The sequence below is a fragment of the Colias eurytheme genome, chromosome 4, assembly GCF_061535395.1.
Source record: "Colias eurytheme isolate Ceu_HAF_F1 chromosome 4, ilColEury1 Martin Lab GWU primary, whole genome shotgun sequence".
NCBI lineage: Eukaryota > Metazoa > Arthropoda > Insecta > Lepidoptera > Pieridae > Colias > Colias eurytheme.
Window position 1 is genome coordinate 11,016,795 of NC_142983.1, and position 25,814 is coordinate 11,042,608.

Genomic DNA, 25,814 nt, shown 5'->3' on the forward strand with positions numbered 1-25,814 from the left:
AACATACGTTTATTTCTTTGTTTTCTCGCTCTATCAACCTATACATATATTCTACGTCCAAATACCCAAAAACTACAAACTTCAATCTAAACCCCAAATAAACACTATCACTCACCTTATTTACTCGTGATAACAACTTCGACAGCTATTTTCCCTAGATCACACACTCACTGTTAGAACTTTCAAAATGTTCTTTTAAATTTAACTTCTTGAAAACTCGAGTTAACGTAAGCGTGGTTAACGTGCGTATGTCCCGACGTATTGTTTGCGACTGGTCACTACTCACTAGAGATAAGCAATCAATTGTAACAAATAGTGTCAAACACATTATCTTGCTAGCTCCTGACCGCGGGTTTTCTTTGGAACGAACGTGCGTTTTTCGTAGCATTTTCAATTATTTTTTAATGCTTTTTGCGTTGTATTTCTATGTGCAACTGATAGGATGTGATTTTTGTTGTATAGAGCTTTGAAAGATATAGTTTAGTAGAAAATATTATATACTTCGATTAAGGATCTTCATGCGAATAAATTGGCTGGTAAAAGCTAGTCTATAAGTTGAATTTGCTAGAGTTAAATATGTAGAGTCTCTATTACTGTATCACATAAATATAGAGTCAGAAGAAATTATTAAAATTAAAATTAAACAGTATCTTAAATAGATAAATTAATCTTTATTCCTATACCTGCAAGGTGATAATACCAAAAGATGGATCCCTAAATCACTAGGTACATAGTATAAAACAAAGTCGCTTTCTCTGTCCCTATGTCCCTTTGTATGCTTAAATCTTTAAAACTACGCAACGGATTTTGATGCGGTTTTTTTAATAGATAAAGTGAGGAGGAAGGTTTTAGTATATAATTTATTAGGTTTTAGACAAAGCGGGCGAAGCCGCGGGCGGTAAGCTAGTAATACAATGATTTCTAGCTCAACAATGACTCATCTGTCCAATGATTTTGGTTCGTGGATTTGACCACTGGATTGCAAAAATGTGAAGCCATGGCGAATAAGTAGTCATTTAAAAACAAAAGTAGGTACTTGAATAAAAACAACTTAACAAGAGGGCTGAATTTCACAAGATGAAAACTCAAACTCAAACTCAAACATTTATTTATTCAATTAGACTTCTTCTAGAAAAACTTTTGAAACGTCAAAAAAAAAAACTTAAACAACCAAATAAACAAAATTACAAAACATGCAATAACAAAAGCCACAACATAAAGGTTAACGAAATTTGGAAAAGACGGGAAGTTAGTAAGGATTCCTGTTTATTTTTACCCCAACCGATTAAAAAAGGCATTGTCCATAGAATAAGAATTTTTGTAAATTGTAACTTGTGTGTTTATTATTCGAACGATATTTCATCTCGTCTGGAAGCAAATTTAAAATGTACGTATATTCTATTATTATTAATAAATAAATAAATAATAAATAAATATTATAGGACATTATTACACAAATCGACCTAGTCCCACAGTAAGCTCAATTAAGGCTTGTGTTGTGGGTACTAGGCGACGATAAATATAATATTTAATAAATACATATATAGATAATAACACCCAGACCCAAGAACAAATAATTGAGTTCATCACACAAATATTTGCCCTGACCGGGGATCGAACCCGGGACCGTCGGCTCAGATAGGCAGTTACTTTACCACTGCGCCAACCGCGTCGTCTAATATATTATCTCTATATGTATATCATAAATCTATTACATTAGGATGTTTCATGATTACCTACGTATTTGTGAAAAATTAAACCTTACAAAAAATACAAGAATGGTCCATAATTTTATTTGATATTAAAAGATGCCTTTAGTGTATAAACGAGTTTAGTATAAAGGTATGTATTTCATAACATTGTTATTGCAGATTATCATACCTATTACTAGCAGCTAGCTGCTCCGCGCGGTTTCACCCCCGTGGCTCCACTCTTGTTGGTCATATCGTGATGATATATAGCCTATAGCCTTCCTCGATAAATAAGCTATCTAACACTGAAAGAATTTTTCAAATCGGCCCTGTAGTTCCGAGATTAGCGCGTTCAAACAAACAAACAAACTCTTCAGCTTTATAATATTAGTATAGATTATTTAATTTTTTCCAACCTGTCGAGTGAATGTAGAATTTTATTTTTTTAACACCAAGTACTTAGCAGTATGTTTATTTTTTCAGTATGTTTGTATGGTCATAATACATATATCTACAATCTAAATGGGTGTGTAAAAATGTGTTTAAATAAGACTATCAGTTGTATTATTTCCGTAGCAATTTTCATATGTAGAACTACATACTCCAAGAATAATTTTGTTAACTAGCTCTAGCCAAGCTCTAGCTCGACTAGTAGTTTCGAATAGTATCCCTACTAGTCCCTACTAATATGATAAATGCGAAAATAACTCTGTCTGCCTGTCTGTCTGTTACGCTTTACTGCTCAAACCTCTCAACCGATTTTGATGAAATTTGGCAATTGGCACAGACAATCTTTAGACCCTGAGAAAGAACATAGGCTACCTTTTATCAAAACACCACGCGAGCGAAGCCGCGGACGGAAGCTAGTCGTATAATAATATGAACATATAAGGTTGATAGCTACAATTTTAGCCTGATTTATATTTTGACTCTACATTTTAGTTCTACAACCTATGTTATTATAATATTTAAATAAGTATATAAAACCACGGTTTATATTTAGAGAAGTCTGTATACATATTATACGTGTACAAACGAACTACAATACTGCCAAGTTAAAAAAAACCGTTCAGTTGTTGTGTGCGAGTAAAAAACATCTTAGGGATAACGATGTCCTGGCAGAACAATGTTTGTCGAGTCGGCTAGTATTGCCTATACCTTCATTACATAACTCAGGCCCCGGAATCGCAGACACAATAGAAAATCTATTGTGTCGTGGCCCGATCGGGCCGTTCGTTCGGGGCTCAATGGGTTAAACTAAGGGGCGATTTTTCAATCCTTGGATAAAACTTACCCGTCCGATAAAGTATTACACGATAATATTAAAATGTCACGTAAACTGTCAAATACGGGCAATTAGAATAACTTTCATAAATGGTAGTTTAATACGTTATTCGACGAATAAGTTTTAACCAAGGATTGAAAAATCTGCCCTTACATGACATTATTTAATACGTTATCATTACTTAAAGTAACTGGACGTTATTGTTCTTATTACCGAATTGTGTTAATTGATGTATTTGTTAATAAAATTGTTACTCGAAGCGGCGGCTTTGAATAATATTCTTGCTCCAGTTTTATAATCTTCTGTAGGTCAATAATTAGAGTAATCTAATATCTAAATCTAGTAATGCTTCTACGAGAGTTTAGATTCGTATCCTAGTGATTCTCAATATCTCGATTTACGATTACTTTTAAATTTTCTATTATTTAAACGTAATTATTTAAATAATCCATAAAAATAAAAAAAAAATAAATAAAAAAAAAAAGGACATTTACTTACTTCAAAGTAAATCAAAAAGTATAAAGAAACATGAAATATTTTCCTCTATATTTTAATATGTACAAAGAAAAAAATAAGTTCGCAGTTGTCAGCTATGTACATAGCCCATATATTTGCATATGATTATCGTATTAATATAAGTGTTCTATATTATAAGAACAATAACAAGGTCCTCTCATGAGGAAGTAATTTGTCCCAAAGGTTCAATTGTGACATTATTTGATTGGTTTGGACACGAGGGAACTGTCCACGTAGTTTTATTGTTTACTAGAGGTCCGCCCCGCTTCGCCCGTGGTACATATTTCGCAATAAAAGGTAGCCTATGTCCTTTCTCGGGTATCAAAATATCTCCATACCAAATTTCATGCTAATTGGTTCAGTAGTTTAGGCGTGATTGAGTAACAGACAGACAGACAGAGTTACTTTCGCATTTATAATATTATAAGTATGGATTTTCAATCCTAAAGTACATTGTTATTGTTATCTCTACTTCCCTACTTAACTCTATATATGTACCTATATGTATAAAACAAAGTCGCTATCGTCTGTCCGTCTCTGTATGTATGCTAGATCTTTTATTCTTGAGGAATGTTTTAGTAAATAATTTTTGAAGTTTCTATAAAGCAGACGAAGCTAAACGCGATATTATGGTCTAAGATCCGAATATAAGTCGAAATGCAACGGCGTGATAATAGAATGAGACCAATTTTATAATAAATTCGGGTGGTTTCAGTTTTAGTTGGTTTCCCCCACCTCCCTCTCTCACGCAAAATAGGCGCAAAGACGTCGAGTTGCGGAGAAATGCCCGTATTATTATTATATTTAATAAATTTATTGTATTAAAAAATGTATTAAAAATGGGTTGACTGGGAAAATCCTGGACAGGACTTGTCTGACAACTCTACTTGTAACTTCACCCAATTACCGACGTTATTTTTTTATAAATTTTGTACTTATAAATTTATGAAATGATTTTATTCTCAAAAAATGCTCACTTTTTAATTAAACATGTTTTGTTTGTTGTTTGTTTGTTTGTAAACAATTTGAATCAACATCAGATCATCTCCTCATCTGAATTTCGCATTTCCTCCATGTATGTTGATAACTCATAAACTTTAGACCCACGATCTTATTCATAAAGATGGCTAAAGTGTTTTTCAAGCCACATTGCTCCGCTCCTGATGGTCATAGCGTGATGATATTTAGCCTATAGCCTTCCTCAATAAATGGACTATGTAACACCGAAAGAATTTTAGAAATCGGACCATTAGTACCGGAGATTAGCAAATTGAAACAAACAAACTCTTCAACTTTATAATATTAGTATAAGATTTAACGTTGCAAACTTTCGCATACCTTCATTATCTCAGATACTCCCACGCATTTTTATTTAAATAATCAAATCACAAAATCAATCACAAAAAATTCAATGCAATCAAGCTTTGTGATAAATCATTATAGTTATAAGCTTGATCTGCATTTAACTGGATTAAAGCAGTTTCTACAGAGAAATTCCGGCGAAATCTCTAGTTTTTGCTCTTTGCGAATCTATTAATAGTTTTATCAAATTTAGTTGACCATGATTCGTGAATATTTAACCAGTTTTGTACATTTGAATTAATAAGTATTATATTTGTTTAAAACTACGCAACGGATTTTGATGCGGTTTTTTAAATAGATAGAGTGATTCGAGAGGAAGGTTTTAGTATATAATTTAGGTATTATGTTTTAGACAAAGCGGGCGAAGCTGCGGGCGGAAAGCTAGTTTATTATATTAGTAGAGAAAGAATATGAGTAAGAATATGTAAGGACAAATGACATAAATAATTTACTTTAGAAACATCCAAGAATTCAAACTTTAGTAAAAGATTCATTCAATTGATTGTGATGGTAAATGTGGATTTGTTGGAGCTTTGTGGGGAAATGTTAAAATTTAATTTCGATGATAGAAAACATAAAAAGATGTAAGATAAAGAGTACAATGTACAGGCATTTAAAATTGTTTAATAGAGAATAATGAAATGAAATGAAATAAATTTATTTGTCCATTTTATGTTTTTGGTTTTACAATAAAAATGATGTATTGAAAATAATGTCAGAAATAGATATTTACGTTTATATACCAAATGAAAAGTGTGGAAGAGAATAGAAAAAAGAAAAACTTAAAACGTGCCAGATATATAGAGGATAATATATTATATAGAACCATTTGAAATGCTCAAATTCAGAATACTGAAAAATAAAAGTGACGCAAACAGAAGTGAAGTTTTGGAGAATAATGACGACAATTCAACAATTCTAAGCAACAATTACTTTCATGATGTGGCTTCCGGAAATTGTGGAAACTTAACAAATTTTGAACTAGGTAACTATATGAAATAAATATTTTTACCACTTGATTCGTCGCCCTAAAGTTTTTCTAATCAACAATATTTTCAGTGAAAACTTTTTACAAGTGAAAAAGCTTTGGGATGCTAATTTTGTCAATTTTTACATTTGAACACGTTTAATTTAACACACACGTGTACGTTAGTCCATGAATACGTAAAGTTAGTTTTCTTTATTCGTGTGCTGTATATAAAGCTCAAGCAGATAATTACGATAACATAATTACGAGATAATTACGTTTTTTTATGTAGCTTCGCTTATAATATTCTGGTCGCTTTTGCCGATAATTTTCATACCCTATGTATTCGTCACAGAAATTTGCAGTTAAGAATCTTTAAAAATCACTGCTATTAAATGTTCACAGGCGTTAAAATTAAAACATTGATTTTATAACGCCTGAATAAAATGTAATTGCAATATATTTTTACAGGGTGATATTTTTTAAAACCACTAGGTGCACATAATATTTAATAGTAGCTAACGCTAGGAGGGAAATTACTCTATTACTGTAAATATAAAATTTTATTCAGGGAAGACACTCCATTTTATTTCTTTCATCATTTCTTTCTTTTTTTCAATATAAATATCAGCCTTCAAAAATTTAATAAATGTGTTACTCCTGGCCATAATAATTGACCCGACTAAAATCTGCTAAAATTAACTACTTCACATTCTTACTGCATCCATCATTAGAGTAAATAATTATTAAATAAGGATGAAATGTTTCAAACTTCATAAATCAAATTAAAGGAAAATCATACTACAACGATTCTATTGGCATTAGTAACTTATTTTTATTTGCATTTTTTGTATGCGTTTCATTATTTATTATTCTGCTATTATATTATAATATATTGCAGTATCACATAAATTCATTGCAGAATTTTTATGATAAAATATATATTCATTGTTTCACGTTATATAACCACAGATGTTTTAATCATATCGGCATGGACGTATAAAAAAAGACGGACGGTATATCGCCTAAACATTGAGTGAAGCCTAGTAATGGCGGCGAAACATCCATGTGTGTGTGCCATGTTGCCATGGCAACAGCTGTGTTGATGACAATGGCGGCTGTATTTTTTTCTATAAATTTTGCCGTAATAATTTTGTCATTAAAACATAAAAGGAATAACTTGCTTCCCAGTGGAATGTAATCCCTTGTGTTTTGTTATTTAAAATTGTACTGTTGCGACACCATTTACCACGCAAGACGGCATTTTAAATATTTTTTGTGTAACAGTGACGCAGTTAATCAGTCGGTAGTTCACGACGTAATGGCGGCCGACTAGCTTACTATGGTGAGAGTGTGTGCGTGTTTATTGTCTTTACACGATCGCTAGCTTACTATGGTGGCTTCACGTTGTTTGTTCGTAATACGGTGTCCGTCTTTTTTTATACGTCCATGCATATCGGGTTGTCATGTATAATATTATACATATAAATAAAGTTATTTATTAAGGGCTGATTTTTCAATCCTTGGTAAAAATATTATTCGTCGAATAATGTATTTGTAAAAACATATTCTATTTGCCCGTAAGTATTTGACAGTTTACGTGACATTTTAATTTTTAATATTATCGTGCAATACTTTATTGGACGGATAAGTTTTAACCAAGCATTGAAAAATCGGCTCTTAATAAGGTTAAGTAGGTATTCTTACTTATTTCTTTTTTTGTGAATTAATCGCACTTTAAATCAGATTTCAATCAGACAGTAAAATTTACTGTAAGATTTAATTTTACTAACAGTAAATTTTAGTGCAAATGGAGAAGAAAATTACTATGGGAAAAGGCATGTGCGAAAGCAAGCGAAGCCGCAGGCGAAAAGCTAGTAACTAATAATAATCAAGAACATAACATTATCATGTAATATGAAACTAAAAATTCTTATAAATATTTTGCTTTAGTGGGATTTCCTTGAAAATTTTTATTATGACATAATCACAAACAGTATGTTTATTGCAATGAATAAAAAAGTTAATATCCCTAATATTAATGCTAGCTTATGACTGCGGCTTTGCGTAATTAATATGTATCTCTCAATCAATATGACAGAAAATATGATTTCAAAACAATAAATAGGTAAGTATGGGCATGTATGGGTAACAAAAACAAAATGGTTTCACTTTCTGAACTAATTTTCTGGTTTTCAAAAATGCCTCAAAAACTAAAAATTTCCGTCAACTGAAATATTAGATTTCAGTTCCAAGTCTCTTATACTTTCCAATACGAAAAATGACAGTACGAATTAAAATTTATAGTTAACAAAACATACCTATCTCCATGATACAACATTTTATAAACTTATAATTATTTTATCAGTTGTTTTCTTTATACTATTTTAAAATTCAAACTTTAGAAAAACATAATCCGGGAGAAGCTGCTAATATATCGAAAACAAAACGCAACAAAAACGATTTAGACGAGGTAAATAATATAATAAAAAACATTATTTCCTTAATATTATTGAAGGTAATAATCGCTTCTATAAGACCGATGAACAAATTAAAGACTTTTTCTAATAACTCACAAAGATTCCACATAGGTAAGTATTATACCTATTATAACTAGCAAACCGGGCGAACGATCCGTTTCGCCACCAGAGACACATTTTCTTTGCTATAAACCTCACGGAGCCCGAACCTTTCCAACGAATGCAAAACCGTGGAAATCGGTTCGTGCGTTCTGGAGTTATAGCGTCAGGAAGGAAAACCCGACTTATTTTTATATATTAGACTAGAAGTCCGCTCCAGCTTCGCCCGTGGTAAATATTTCGCAATAAAAGGTAGCCTATGTCCTTTCTCGCGTATCAAAATATCTCCATACCAAATTTCATGCAAATTGGTTCAGTAGTTTAGGCGTGATTGAGTAACAGACAGACAGACAGAGTTACTTTCGCATTTATAATATTAGTATGGATTATTTCATACATTACAGCTTTTAATCTTGGCACCTACGTTTAATTATACAATTAATCGAAATCTAGAGCAGTGATCATTGTTGTGAATTACGTTTTTTTTTATTTTTCTTCTCCAGTTAAGGAAATATCTACCTATATTACAACCAATTATAAAACTAAATCTATTAACATGCTTGAAACAATTTCAATGCTTACTATTACATCTTATCTTAATACTATCACAATACTATTATAAAGGCGAAAGTTTGTATGGATGTATGGATGTATGGATGTTTGTAACTCTTTCACGTAAAAACTACTGAACCGATTACAATGAAATTTAGCACACATATAGAGGGTAACTTGGATTAACACATAGGATAGTTTTTATCCCGGAAATCCCAAGGGAACGGGAACTATGCGGGTTTTCCTTTGCAAACGCGGGCGAAGCCGCGGGCGGAAATCTAGTGTTTTAAATAAATAGTATTTGATTAAACATATTTTCGTATCAAAATGTTTTGAATCAGTTTCAACAATTTCCTCCCCCCAGATTCTTAAAATATAACAATGCATAAATTGAAACATCTATCTTATAAGTTACTAGCTCTGCCCCGCGGTTTCACCCGCATTGCTCCGCTCCTGTTGGTCTTATTTTTTTTTTTATATAGCCTCGATAAATGAGCTTTCTAACACCGAAAGAATTTTTAAAATTGGACCGGTAGTTCCTGAGATAAGCGTGTTCAAACAAACTCTTCAACTTTATAATATTAAGTATAGATTACCATGTCCATTTTACGAGTAATGAGCTTGCAACCCCAGGATAAAAAGCGATACAAACATAGTACCGTTACCTTGCTCATTCAACGCTTGCGTTAGGAAGGTGTGACTCTTATCAGCTCGCGTCACTTATCAGACTTCATTCTTCAGTTATATTACACCTCTCGTCTGGTAACCACGCATAATGGTGGTCAGTAAGAACAACGCGTGGTTCATTTGTGGTGGAGTGGGTTTGGTGGTGTTTGGTGGTGTGTTAAGTGGTTTGTGGCAAGGGTTGTTCTTTTCACAAATAAAGAAGGTGAGTTTCTTTTATGGAATTTTAGATTTTATGCATTTTTAGGCGTACAATAGATTATTTGCAAGGGTATAAAGGTTGAATGTTGAAATAGAATGATTCATATTATATTTGGACAGGAAAGGGCATGATTTTTATTAATCATAATATTGTATTTGATATGTTATCAATGCAGTTTTCCGTAGATATTATTCCTAGGTAGATATTTTCATTTTATATTATGCAAGTAGCGTTTTAATTTTTTCTTGGTCCATAATTACATCTCACATTGACTACAGACTAACATGCAATATTAATTATGTAAATAAATGTATAGATTCTATTTTAATCATTAATAATTGGAATATAAAATTACAATTAAGATGAGACGCAAAAAAGCAGAATATTTCAAATGTTATTTTATTACAATATAATTAATTGATTATTAGATTTATAATACACGCGTTTTTGAAGGAACAAGATAATATAATGATATAATCCATAAATTTAAAATAGAGATAATTTTGTAAATATTTTAAAATGAAGAATAATTAACATTACGATTAATCGTAAAATGTTATATCTTTTATTTGTTTTTATTTTATATATGTATATTGTTCAACGAAATTTTGGAGAATGTTTCGTTTTGAAAAGTTATTAAAAAGAGGTGCTTATTATAATAAAAAATTGTCTGATAATATTATCTACTTATTTAATTAATAATCGCTACAAATTATAAAAAAAGTACTTGTCGATGTCTGTCTGTCCCTATGTATGCTTAAATCTTTAAAACTACGCAACGGATTTTGATGCGACTTTTTTAAATAGATGGTGAGGAAGGTGTATTATTTATTGTTTTAGACAAAGCGGGCGAAAAGCTACTTATTTAATAATAATAATATTTTCCGATTTTTACTCGACTCAAGAGTCAAGGATATTCGCAAATTTTCCAATTTTCCAGTAACTTTCTTCCAGGAGAAGATCCTAAACATAGCAGACTAATCTATCTCTGTGTCAAATTTCATCGCAAACGGATTAGCAATATTAGGATTTACCTAAATATATTTACAATAAAGATCCGTATTCCTTGCATCGATTTCATCAACCAAATTGGATTTATTTAATGATTTTTATTTTAAAATATATATATTTTTCAAATGAATTTAATATATTTTTCATTTTTTTGATGTAAATAAATGCATTATGCAGAAACAACATTTATTGAGAAACATTATTTATTAAATGAGTATTTTTTTTACAAATTAATAGTGATTATTAAATGATAAATAAGGTAAAAAAATACATTTATCACACCAGTAGTAACTTTAAACATCACAAGGAAATTAGTCGTAATAAAAAAATATATTTGTCATTAAAATGATGTTGTATTTTTGTAATCATTCAAGGGAATAAATTATTATTAGAATAAAATAAATGTTTCGAAGGAATTTCATAATCGACCGCCTCCTTGGTACAGTGGTTGACACGTGAGCGTAGAACCGAGGGGTTCGATTCCCGGTGGAGACGAAGAAAAAATATCTCGGTCTGGCAGGACACAGAAGGCTGATTACCTACTTAAGTCTCTAAAGAGAATCGATCAGTGAAACAGATGTATCTATGTTTAATGCATCTGCCCCTTACTCCACTTGGGGACATGGGACACATGCGCTAATAACCTTGACCATACTTGACGGATCTCAAACCTCTCCCGCTGCACCTTCTTTTTTCCTCTTATTTTGTATTTAAAAAGATACTAATCAGTGAAACAAAATATCCTCGTCAGGGACTGTTGTGTATCTGATAATTTATTAAACATAAAATTTTCAGAGCTCTAAGTCAGCAGGTTACGAAGTTTATAGAGTATTTGCGGAAAAATCGATGACCACGGCACATTTTTTTTCTAGAAATCTATTAACTTTGGAAAAAAGTCCTCGCGAGCAATTAAAGATCAAAGACCATCCTATTTTATATATTTTTTTCGGTATTGTGCTTTATGTTGTACCAGACTTTATAGAGGTTGAACATAGTCGAAATTGCCGGGTAACGCCTTAAAAGGAATTTCATGATGCCATCTTGAGCGAAGCATGCCAAACGGTGCATTTATATCAAACGAGCGAATGCTCATTGTAGCAGTATGTCAAATTATTTTAGTGTAAACAGGCGTAGTGCATTCTTTCGTTGTTCTTAGTGCGTTCGAAACACAGCCATTGATGGCTTTTTAGACAAATATCAAACAACACGAGCATAGCTACAGACTGAAACTAGTCAGCAGCTGCTTGTTATCTATACTTATAATAAATCTGTAGAGAGGCCAATTCTGTACATGAAATATATTTAAAAAAAAACTATGAAGGGGTGATAAGGGATCGCTACTGATGCCAAAAATGCAATCAGTAAAATTTTTGTCTGTCTGTCTGTCTGTCTGTCTGTCTGTCTGTATATTCGTTATAGAAACAAAAACTACACGACGGATTTTAACCAAATTTGGCACAATTATTCTTCATACTCCTGGGCAGGTTATAGTAAAAGAATCATGTAAATCGGTGTAGAAACACCAAAGTTATACATGAAATACGCTATAAGTCATCGCGCGTGAATACAGAATCATGCAGCCATAAGGATTATTTTTGTGTATCAGTTGCCGCGGCCCGCGTTCGACGCGCTTCGCGGCGGGAGCTATAAAAGGCGGCGGGTCCGCACCCGTTTCGCGTTGTCATGGCATCACGTGTGAACGGCTGAACCGATTTCGATAATTCTTTTCTATTATATTCCTTGAAGTACGAGGATGGTTTTTATGTAGAGAAAACGTAAATATGTATCACGGGCGAAGCCGGGGCGGACCGCTAGTTATGAACTAAATTTAATTTATTAGTTTTTTACTGCTCAGCGAGTAAGGCCGGTTTCACACCTTTCTTATATTTCATATTAAAGCTTATGTTAGTTATAATTACTTTTTCTCTTAATTTTCTCTTAATAAAGGGGGGACTCCAGTGCAGTGTATGTGAGAGACACAAAAATCAAATATTTGTCAGTCAGACTGTTGTATAATACATAATAATCGTATTAATGTTGGGGATTGGTTCACATAGAGCGAGTAGTCTCGCGAAGCAATTGCTGTGCGAAATAGCTCGGCTAGTGTCGATGTCGGTCTCAGCCTAGCGGCTGGCGACACACGCTATCCTCTGCCACGTACACACTGGTCAGAAAACAACACTCATAATCCCTTTTACACACGTCCATGGACGCAACTAGCTACAAACATCAGGCAATGCGATGGACGTTACTTCAAGATTGCATGAAAAAAAGCATTGACCGATCTGTTTCGCGAGGTTTCTCGCTCTGTGTGGACCCGCCTACTGATAAAATATATACATATATACACATTAGCTTTGCGCCCGGGCCCGCGGCTTCGCCCGCGTTTTCAAAGAAAAACCCGCATAGTTCCCGTTCCCGTGGGATATCCGGGATAAAATATATCCTATATGTTAGTCCAAGTTACCTTCTATATGTGCTCTAAATTTCATTGTAATCGGTTCAGTAGTATTTGCGTGAAAGAGTAACAAACACACACATACATCCTCACAAACTTTCGCATTAATAATACCTATTAGGATAGGATTGTCAAATAGTCTATCAGGGACATAATTAGTAACCGGAGAAACCGGACCCAAATCTATTGAAAGGGTAATATAAATGCAATAATAAATTAAAAACATAGGTGCTTAATTATATCGAATTAAATTAAAAACAAGTGCATTGAACAACTGATAGATAAGTTTTAGTGCAAGGCGATAATAAATGTTTGTTTATTTGGTTCAAAACAAAATATAATACTTACATATAACAAATCTTAAAAAATCTATAGAAAAGTAACTCGAAGATTAGAGGGTTGCTCTACATGCCATATTTTTTACATAAAATGAAAAAAAATCTTGTGTTTTCTTATCTTATTCTTTGACTGACCGGTTGGCTTGGTTGGTAGTGGCTCTGCCTTCCAAGCCAGAGGTCGTGGGTTCGACTCCCACCCGGGGCAAATATTTGTGTGATGAACATAGATCATGCTCTGCTCTGTATCCGGGTGTTAATTATCTATATAAGTATTTATTTAAAATTATTTATGTATGTTTATCAGCCATCTGGTTTCCATAACACAAGCGAAAAGCTTAGTCTGGGATCAGATCGTGCCGTGTGTGAAAATTGTCACGAAATATTTTATTTTATATTTTATTTTTTTATATTTCGCTGAAGAAATGATTACCTATTGTTTGCAAATAGTCGTTCGGTTTTATATGATCAAAACCGTACCTAAATACATCGATTCAGCATATTATATTACAACTAGATGTCCCGACTCCCGACAAACTTTGTTCTGCCTTAGTCTTATCACTTAGGAGTTAGGACACAAAAAATAGGCTATGTCTGATTCTCAGAGCAACTGATGTGCACACAAAATTTCATGAAATCGGTCAAGCCGTTTCGATAGACTTCAAACACCGCGAGACGACAACTTTTATATTACATATATGAAGTACTTGTAACCGCCCAGTTTTCTAAATTCGACCAATAATATCATAAGCAAAAGAGTAGGTATAGTAGGTGTGTGCGTGTGACTTATTAAATGTAGTGCTTATATTTTTAATTAGGAAAAAATAAGTCTGATCTGCTAAATGTCGACTTTTCAACATGATTTCAGCAAGTAATAAATAAGTTATTTTAGGGCCGATTTTTCTATGCTTGGATAATACTTATACGTCGAATAATGTATAAAACTGTAAACTACCATTTTAAAAACGTATTCTAATTGCCCGTATTTGACAGTTTACGTGACATTATAATATTATCCAAGCATTGAAAAATCAGCCCTAAAGCGCGTCACACACGGTGAAGATACTATAATATTTTATGTTAAGATTCCCTACTATAAAATATTACAGTATCTTAACTCTTAAGGTATCCAGTATCAGCGTTCTGACCATCATTTTTCTTTTTGTCATTGCGTACTAAGACCCCTGTAGAACCGCCATCCTGTTACAAATGACCCGAAATTTTGTGTCAGTGTTTCGGGTCATTTGTTACAGGATGGCGGTAAAATTGCATTGAAATGGTATTCTATAAGAAGCTATTTGGAAGCCTATAAGAAATGAAGAATTGGCACTAATTAATATATGCAAAGTAATATAATTTAAGTCCAGATTGAAGTCATCAGATATTTTAATTATTTAATGGTATTTGACATCGAATAGATTTTAATGCAAGTCCGATAAAATCAGAATAACCATTAGTATGTTTTTGTTTTATATCTTATATATTATAATATATTTTAATTTAAAGTATTTGTCTTTTTGTCTCTTTCCTTAAGGAATATTTTAAATAACAATCACACTCAATGTATCATATCAGAATGTATAATAAAACTGCTTCATTACGATTTTAGATAAAATTTGTTGTCTTTCCTGTTAAAAGTGGGTTTCTTATAAGCCTGCCAAATTTTTATTTTCTTCTTAAATTGAAATATTTTCTACTTAAATAAACGATTTTTTTTTAATCTACAATAATTATTGATCACAGCAAGTTTAGCAGATTCAGTTATAATTAAATTGTGAAACAGATTTACTGAAACTTAAAAATATGTTTCCTTAAATTATTATATTCTTGTTTAAAACTATTATTATACATTCTTATACTATTGTCTCTTATAAATTGCAACTAGAAATATGTAAATAACTGAAGTTAATTTATATATATGTATTCCAAATTTTTAACATACTACGCAAAAACAGGTAGCTTCAACTTTCGTAGTCTACCTAGATATTAAACCTATATTAAAAGTATTTAGGACTTATCTACGAAAATACTAATATTCGTAATACAGGATCACTAATTAATTATACATGCACTGTTTTAAATTGTAAATATACTGTGGTCTGTGAAGCAAGAAATCTAAAAGCCTTTTTTGTTATTTCTTTTATTATATTACATTTGGAATTTAAACAGCATTAACCAATTTAGAGTCGATTGATTAATAGTATTATGTTCGCTTATTAGAAATAATAATATGGTGAAATAAGTCGTGTATTTATAAAGACAATTTGCTCTTTATTCTCATCCTCGCGGTTCCATGATCATCATTTTGTTTATTTTTTCTGCTTCGTCTCTTTCTTACTTGACACAAATTTAATGATTCTTCTTTTTTTTCTTCTCTTAATTAATGGGTCCACCTAATAAGAAGGGACTTCGCCAATGTCCAGTATATATGGGAGAGAACTTAATGATTTATTATTGTTTGTCACAATTGTCAAAATTTTTAATTGTAACATGTACCCTAAGTAGAAAACATGTACCCTAGCTTTAAGCGCGTCACACACGGTGAAGATACTATAATATTTTATGTTAAGATTCTCTAATATAAAATATTACAGTATCAGGTATCCGGTATCAGCGTTCTGATCATCATTTTTCAACCGCGTGTTTCGGGTCATTTGTAACAGGATGGCGGTTCTACAAGTACAGGGGTAGTACGCAATGACAAAAAAAAATCAGGCCATATTCGTTCCCACTGCTGGGACACGGGCCTCGTATGAGGGTACGGTCATAATCCACCACGGTGGCCAAGTGCGGGTTGGCGGTTGGCTCATAGATCCAATCGATGAAAAATAACGTTAAAATTCTGAAAATATCATCAACTACATCTACCAACTTGCACTTTGCCAACGTGCAATTAAAATAAATAATATTTATTTATTATATGCTATATAGTTATATTTCCTCTCATTGTTAGGGTTGCCTGGTAGAGATCGCTACCTAGCCATAAGGCCGCCCTTTGCCGTTTCTGTTAAGCCTTGTCTTTGTGTTATGTACTTATTTTCAAAGCATTTTCATTAATCATTCAAAATGTGATCACAGATTACTAAATAGTTCCTACAGCTACGTCACCAAAATTCTCATATTATATCCCTATATTACCTACTAGCTACCGCCGACGACTTTGTACGTGCATCCCCGTTTTTCCCCGTTCCCGCAAGAATTTCGGGAAATCTTTTCTTAGCGGATGCCTACGTCCTAACATCTACCTGCATGACAAATTTCAGCCCGATACGTCCAGTTGTTTGGGCTGTGCGTTGATAGATCACTATATCAGTCACCTTTGAGTTTTATATATTAGTGGGAACAAAATCAGCTGTTGATAATAGTCGATAAAAAATAATCAGCAATAAATACCCAATATCGAAATCTAGAAAATGTTAATGTTAATAATAAACACGCAACCTCTCGTTTTAATCACGCTATATTTTCAATAGCTCATATTAAGTGCAACAGGGTCATTAACCAGCAAATTTTTTTTATAATAGCTGTGCCCCGTGGTTTTACTTACCCGCATAACTCCGCTCCTATTGGTCTTAGCGTGATAGTATATTATAGCCGATAGCCTTTCTCGATAAATGGACTATCTAACAGCGAAATAATTTTTTCCATTGCACCCGCGGTTTCTGAGATTAAGGCGTTCAAACAAACAAACTATTCGTCTTTATAATTGTATTAATATAGACTTATTTTATGTGCCGAAAATTTAGCAGGAAAAAGAATTTCGCTTCAAGTATTTCGTATTCAACGTGTTGATAGTCCAGTCCACTCAAAAATATTATTCAATTCAACAAGGTAGAATAATAAAATGTGGTTAGATACATTAATTAATTAGTTTTATAGATCTACAGTAATGCGGTAGAGACACTAAAAATATTTGATTCATTTTTATATGTGTGCATTGAATATTATTTTGAAATTGAAATCTTTGTTGGTTCTTTGCTGAATATTATTCGTGACTCGTGAGTGATATCCTATCCTATTCTACTAGTCCTACTAATATTATAAATGCGAAAGTTTGTGAGGATGTGTATGTGTGTGTTTGTTACTCTTTCACGCAAATACTACTGAACCGATTGCAATGAAATTTAGCGCACATATAGAGGGTAACTTGGATTAACACATAGGATAGGTTTTATCCCGAAAATCCCACGTGGGTGTAAGCGGGTTTTTTTTTGAAAACGCCAGTGGAGCCGCGGGCGGAAAGCTAGTAGGCTATATCTTCAAGACATATCGTGACATTTAAACGACAAAATATTAAGTATCATAATATTATTCAAATATTGCATAATGAATGACTTGACACATATTTTATAATAAATTTATTTAAAAAATTCAACATCGCAAGCTATTGTTTTATCTTGCAGTCCAAAATAGAAATAGAGCAAAACTTTGGTCAGCTAAATGCTAATATTATACTAATACTATATTACTAATACTAATATTATAAAGCTGAAGAGTTTGTTTTTGTGTTAGGTTGGTTGAACGCGCTTATCTTAGAGACTACTTGTCATATTTGAAAAATTATTTCACAGTTAAATAGTCCATTTATCGAGGAAGGCTGATATATAGGTTATATATCATCACGCTAAGACCAAAATAAGCGGAGAGATGCTGGTAAAACCGCGAGGCACAGCTAGTTTATCAATTTTTTAAATATAATTTCTTGAATATGTACACTCTTATCATAACTACAATGTTGTAGAAAACAATCTTATCTAGCTATAAAGATTGGAAACTGTATAATCTGTCAAAAGAACAAGAATACAGTGTCATTGTCAATTGTTAAATAACCTTGTTAAAAAAAATACATGATGATCTGATTTTGAAGACTATCGGGCTGAAATTTGGCATGCAGGTAGATGTTAGGACGTAGGCATCCGATTTCCCGAAATTCTTGCGTGAACGGGGAAAAACGGGGATGCACGTACAAAGTCGTGGGCGGAAGCTAGTACCTAATAAAAACAATAATGTTACCTATTTTCACGTTTCTAATCAGACCTAGCTCAAGTTAAACATAAGATAAATAAGAGTTTATCCCACTCAATGATTCATTTTGTACTGGATGAGAAGTTTTTTTACAAAAGAATGTCGGATATAATCACAACGAGTTATAGTCACTAGAAACGTCTTATGTGTCAGTAGGTTGTGTTATAATATACATATGTCCACTATCTTGTATTATAGTCCTTTCCACCTAAGATGATTTCTGTGACACATCGATTTTTGACACGTGTAGAGATGTCTTTACTGAAATCATATCAATTCTTTCCGATAATCGATAATATTTTATATGGAAATGAAATCGATTTGAATAAAGTACCAAAATTAGTTTTTTCGGCATTTCGCCAACAATTAACTAAGGAAACTTAGCAAACAACAGCAACAAAAAGTCAACATTAACAATTAGTAACAATAACAGAATACCACGTAAAGTATCAGTATAAAAATGCAACTTGTATTGTGGCTGACGCACTCGTACAGACGATTGACTCGATTGACAAACGATCACAAGATGAGCGCCGATTATATGATTTTCCAACTCTATGATTTTTCAACGATCCATTTCATGTACACGAATTGCGTAGGTATTATATTTTTGGGTTATTTTATTTTATTTTTCATTATATTAAACTAAACAATACTGTTTTTGATTTATAAGCTTAAGATGTTTCATTTTTATATTTTTGGTAATAATGCCGCTATAAAATAAAAAAAATATGCACTAAATTATTTTGGCATTTTAAACATAAAATACGTAATTCGGAACACGATGAAGTGTCACAGGAATCATCCTACGTGAAAAGGACTATAATTAGTTATTGATTCAGAAAAAGTACCTAGGTACTCACAATGTATGGTTTTAATTATAATTAAAATTCATACGATGCGAGAAATAACGAACTGATAAGCTGTGTTTTACTTGAGGTAGGTTTTATTTATTTTAATGGTTAGGGAGCCAGAAGCAGATTTTATGACCAAGTTCCTCTCAAGCGGTAATTAGTAAAATGCATCAGAGTATAGTATTATAAAGCCTCGTGAACGTCAGCTGGAGCTCGGTTGGGGGGATGAGCGGCTGTAGCCTCCCACGCACGTAGGAAAAAAAATACATTCATTCATTTCCTCTCAGCTAAAAATTTGTCAAATTGTAGCTAACCCAATATCTCAACGAAAAAAAATAATCAGCTGGTTACAGCATGGTGTATTATACGTCAGCTGGTGGCTCGAACATGAAAAAAAAAAATTATTTTCCGTGATTTCCTCTCAAACAAAAATTTACCTGATGATAGCTTATATGTAACTGTGGATAAATATATAAGTCAGCTGGCTGTATCTTGGTGGAAAAACCGTCAGCTGATACTTTGAAACTTATTACATAGGAGTTAGACAGAAGCATCTATTGCCAATTTATATGCATCAGCTGACTAGATTTTCCTCAACTTATTGCTAGCTGATTCTTTTATTTATCGCATCAATATATTTTTAACACTCTCACACACAAATTTTCATCTGAGAGGAAATGACGATATCTTTATGGAGTTTCTTGCCGGTTCTTCTCCATAGATACTGCTTTCCGAATCTTAGTGATATAGATATCTGATATTATAGATCTCTTAGTGAGTCCCTAGCACGTAAATTATAATATATAGAGCGTATGGCTCTTTTCTGTAATATAAATATAGTTTCTATATCTGCAGCCCTGCCCCATAGCAGAATTCCATAGGACATAATGCTATGAAAGTAGCTAAAATAAACCAATCTAGCCGTGTCTTCATCGGTGAGATGCCTTATTCTTCGAACTGAATATGCAGCTGAACTAAGCTTAGCAGCGGTGGTGGCAACATGGGCCCCCCATTGTAGCTTCTCATCTAGTGTCAAACCAATCACAAGAAAAACAGTGGAATCCACAGGGTATAATACCTCCCCGTTTAAAATAATATCCCTTTTCACCTTTTTTACATTTGGAAGGATAAATTCTACACAATTTGTTTTTTTTTTTTGCATTTAATAATAAATTATTAGCAGTGAACCAATTGGATATGCGTAAAAGAGCAGAGTTTATTATATTGTTTTTTTTTATCGAGTAACTAGTTCATTTATTGCTAATTGATTATTTAATTATTTAAATAAATAAAATTATTTGATTACATACTTATTCGTTTCAAAAATATTGATACTGAATGTTTATTTCAACTCAACTCTTATATTGAAGCGTAATGTCGAATAATTAAAGATATCGTCATTTCCTCTCAGATGAAAATTTGTGAGTGAGAGTGTTAAAAATATATTGATGCGATAAATAAAAGAATCAGCTAGCAATAAGTTGAGGAAAATCTAGTCAGCTGATGCATATAAATTGGCAATAGATGCTTCTGTCTAACTCCTATGTAATAAGTTTCAAAGTATCAGCTGACGGTTTTTCCACCAAGATACAGCCAGCTGACTTATATATTTATCCACAGTTACATATAAGCTATCATCAGGTAAATTTTTGTTTGAGAGGAAATCACGGAAAATAATATTTTTTTTTTCATGTTCGAGCCACCAGCTGACGTATAATATACACCATGCTGTAACCAGCTGATTATTTTTTTTCGTTGAGATATTGGGTTAGCTACAATTTGACAAATTTTTAGCTGAGAGGAAATGAATGAATGTATTTTTTTTTCCTACGTGCGTGGGAGGCTACAACCGCTCACCCCCCCAACCGAGCGCCAGCTGACGTTCACGAGGCTTTATAATACTATACTCTGATGCTTCTGACGAATTATCTCTTGAGAGGAAATAATGAACCCAATTTGCACCTGGCTCCCTAACTATAAGGGCTTGGTCTAGTAGTGCAAACAAATGCATCCTGTCATCCTATATGTAAATAATACAAATGTACTAAGGGAAAGTTGCTCCACTTAATTTTTAAAAATTAAATCATTCGTATAATTTAATATTCGTAATAAGTACCAAAAATGACAATTTGAAACAATTTTCGTGAAAATTACACCGGGTGATTTTTTTTATCAGTACACAAAATTTGCGAATACTTTCTATTGATATCTTCAACTTCATGTTTATATAACTGATCAACTTTTACAAAGAAATTTGGACGAAATATAAAAAAAAAATAAGCTTTCCATACAAAATGCATAACTCTATACATTTTTTTCGACCTAAGTTTCTTAGTGAAAGTTGTTCAGTTTAACTAATAAAACGGATAAACAAATTTTGTATATAATAAAAAAAATGTAATGTTTGTGTTAAAAAATTATAAAATAGAAAAATACGCAAATGAAAACAAAAGATATTTATTTCTGACTAGCTTCCGCCCGCGACTCCGTCCGCGCGGATGTCGGTCTTCGCGTCTTCTACAGATTTATTATATTATGTATAATATATAGATTTATATTTATAAACCTAATAAATCTTTTGCTAGCATTCTGATGCTTTATCGGTTGCACTGGATTTATCTCTTTTTTTTCAATCGCTTGAATGTTATAGGATGGGTCCTTGATGGGCATCGAATGCTGAAGTCTCGAATCAATCAATTCTGACAGTAGGCAATTTATGTAAAATCTTGATAATGGTCCATCATTTTATTTTGCCTAAACGTTACATACTTTTTTATATATTCTATTTTTAACGAATGATTCACTCCAGTCCAAACAGCAAATAAGCAGACTTCTGCTTCTGCAACGTTTAGTTGTCCCTGAATTTGGAAAAAATAGTCATGATTCTTATCTATGACAAAAGTGTTATTTTTTGCATTGTATTTCAAATATTATTTTTTTTTTTAACCGCATCTTCCGCATTCATGTCTTTTGCCGGTATTAGACATTTAACTTCTACTAGTCCCATTTTCCCTTTTTGATATGGGAGTGTATAAAGTAAATTTTTTAGATATTTCTCGTTATACTTTTAAAAAGTTATTATTGTCATTTTGCTCATTAGGTAAAGTAATTTCGATATCAGTTTTAAATTTTTTGATACCTGCAATAATAACGTCATAATCGCCTGCACATACTTATCGATTACACCCTGTATACAATCCACCATCCACATTCATAATGTTTTCCTGTCCTCCTCTCCTTTACGCTGTTCACCGATACATTTTAAATGAGTAAATCTGCTACCACTGAAGGATGTTTTATTGTGATCAGCAAATTTTCACCACTGTTGTCGATTATTTGTTTTTCATTTTTAATCAGCAATTGGGAATCATCAGTTTTGTTTTTTTGCAGATTGGTGATGTACCCTTACAATACGTCGAAAAGGGAAAGCATCAACGAATTATCGTTTTCGTCCTCTTTTTTATTCTTCGCGTCTCTATTACTTCTGTTTGTTTAGTTCTCAACACCCACTGAATTTTCTATGTTATTTGTGATCTTCCATTACATCTGAGTTTTGATGATGTGATGATAATCCATTCGTTTTAATATTGGTACTTAGAGTTGGTAGACTAAACTAGAAATGGCGGACTAAATTTGTCAGCGCATCTGTAAGATCAGAATATAAAACCAACATCCTGTATTTAAGTTACAAAATTAATAATCAAACAACATGCCGCTACGTTGAAAATGACTAGAAGAAGAAATTAAAACACCTCGGATCAATTTTGAAGTAAACAAATCATTTTCCCCGTATGGGGATTTCCCCGGATGTTCAAGTTCTCAATACAAGTTTATATTATATTTCGTATTTCTCAAACGAAAAATAAACATTTTTGGAACTTCTAAAAAAATTATATTATAAGAAAATTTATGAGCTTACTTTAGTTTTAAAGAAATATACATCCCTTTACTGACACCCAGTAAAATAAAGAAATTGTTGCCAATCACCTTTGCAATCTATTTGGTTTCATTAACTTTATGTTCGAAGATAATTTTTTTTCTAGTAGTTACACGCGTATTTTTTTCGTTTATTTTCCATATCGAAATCAAATGTTTAAAAATACGAATATTTGCACAAAACTAAGATAAAAATAATCAATTAACAAAAATATTAAATTTAATGAAGTAGAGCAACTTTCACTTCGGTATGAAGGAAAATCGAGCGTAGAGCACACGTCAGAACGCTCCGGCCCAAGGAGCGCGACTAAAGAAATTCGCTAGGATTTTTCCTAATTATTTTAAATATTTTTTTAATATTTAAAGAATTATCAAAATTAAAAAAAAAATTTTTTAAAGGATTAATACTCATTGGTCTTCAACCAACTCGAATAAATTAATGGAAAAAAATAACTTTTAGCAGTATTTATCAATAGATTTTGTAAGGCAAAAAATGGGAAATTTAATGAATTTATAACGTTCTAATTAAGAAAATCATAAGTTTTTCGGCAATTGTATTCAGCAGTTTTTAATAACGACTATATAAGGATAATAATGTGCTGATCAGATTGTGTAAATTGTAATCGGTTGCAACGTAGTGAGTGCACAAACTTAGCTCGAAATGTCTTTGGGGGAAAGAGACTTATCTTGAAGGCCTGATTAAGGTAAAATAAAGTAACTTTATAAATGTGAAAAAATTCACGCGCATTGCGTATATAACACTAATTGATAAACAAGAAAAAAAAATTCAGTTTATCATTTCATTAGCCGGGAAAAAATTGTCAAATAACTTGTTGAAAACGCAATTTTGCTAGACTGCAGCCTTAACTGTTTGTAAATAAACTCAAATTGTAATATTTAAACAAGCAAACCATCCTTTACATTATATTATAACTAGCTTTCCGCCCGCGGCTTCGCCCGCTTTGTCTAAAACATAATAAATTATATACTAAAACCTTCCTCTTGAATCACTCTATCTATTAAAAAAACTGCATCAAAATCCGTTGCGTAGTTTTAAAGATTTATGCATACATAGGGACATAGGGACATAGAGACAGAGAAAGCGACTTTGTTTTATACTATGTAGTGATGAAGCAGCAAAGTAGTGCTTAAATAGCTTAGGCCTTAGATTAATATTGTTCTAATATAAATATGATTTGGAGATACTTGAACTTTACGAAAGAAAAACAAAATCAACCCTTAAATGGCTAATTTGGTAAGAATGTTGTGTGGTAAAAGAATTCGCGCTAAATATGTGATGTTCACACAAGCAAGGTCGCGGCAGAAAGCTAGTGATAAAGCCATAAACAACGTCTAAAAGAAATGATGGCAACTTCAACACTCCATATACGGAGTAGAACATGTTCCAATAAATACTCTTTACCTACTTACAAAGCTGTTACTTGTTACTTCCTATATCATATATTATGTTACAGGTTATTATTCTTATTGCACCCTTAACGATGCCATTTTATTTTAATCCTTATAGGAGTATATGATTTGTAAATATTACGTCCTATCAATAGTACAGGCTAGGATATTACGTCGCGGAAGAATTCTAACAAATACCCGCGGCCCCATCATTAAAGCGGCTCGACGGAACACGGTGGGGTTTTAGTCGTTAAGAATCCGATATAACACACGGCTCCTTCCCCGGGGGCCGTGGGTATCTTTGGAAGATTTCCCCACTATAAAAAAAAAAAGAAAAAGGCTAGGATATTACAATACTATAATTCCCGTTTATAAAGGTGCAAAAAAACTCTCGGACGCCACTTATAGGTATCTAGATAATTATTGTACATTGAGGTGTGTAAAATAGACGTAAATTCGTTGACGGGTCCTTGGGGTGACCTTGAGCATTCGGACCTCCAGCTCCGACGCGAATCTGGCGCGCTGGATGTTTGTTATTGTGCACCTATATAAGTCGCGGCTGTCCCGTGTCCGTTACTCGCGTCCGATAGTTTGTTTGCAACTTAAAACTTTTTGTGTAGGTACAATTTGTAACAGGTGATGCGATCTTATAGACTAATAATCAATAATGATTGGTTTGATAAAATAAAAACTACGACAAACAGAAACCAGGACTAAGTCAGGGTCAACAAAAACCTGACCCTGACTTAGTCCTGTTTGTCATGGGATAAAGCTTTGTAATAAATATTAAGAGTGTGTTGGTATTGTAGCATAAGTAATCATCTATCTATCTATACAATATTTTTGTAATATTAATATGTAATTTAATTAATTTATTAATATGTAAAAAATGTAAAAAATTATTGAAGCGAAACTTCTTTATCGGGGTTGGAAAAAATTTTGTGTAA

General features: G+C 32.5%; 2 protein-coding genes across 2 annotated transcripts in view; one reads left to right on the plus strand and one right to left on the minus strand.

The window, feature by feature from the left end:
• The window catches only part of LOC149909209 (protein peste-like), a 93,832-nt gene extending 93,570 nt beyond the window's left edge, over nucleotides 1-262 (minus strand). Inside the window, exon 1 of the mRNA XM_090101461.1 lies at nucleotides 116-262. The gene's annotated coding sequence lies outside the window, so the exon portion shown is untranslated. The remainder of the gene's footprint in view (nucleotides 1-115) is intronic.
• A 9,432-nt stretch (nucleotides 263-9,694) lies between these two features.
• LOC149909210 (protein croquemort-like) overlaps nucleotides 9,695-25,814 on the plus strand; it is a 43,801-nt gene continuing 27,681 nt past the window's right edge. The window contains exon 1 of the mRNA XM_090101456.1: nucleotides 9,695-9,841. Within this exon, the coding sequence (XP_089957582.1) occupies nucleotides 9,728-9,841 (114 nt within the window). The 5' untranslated portion in view covers nucleotides 9,695-9,727. The remainder of the gene's footprint in view (nucleotides 9,842-25,814) is intronic.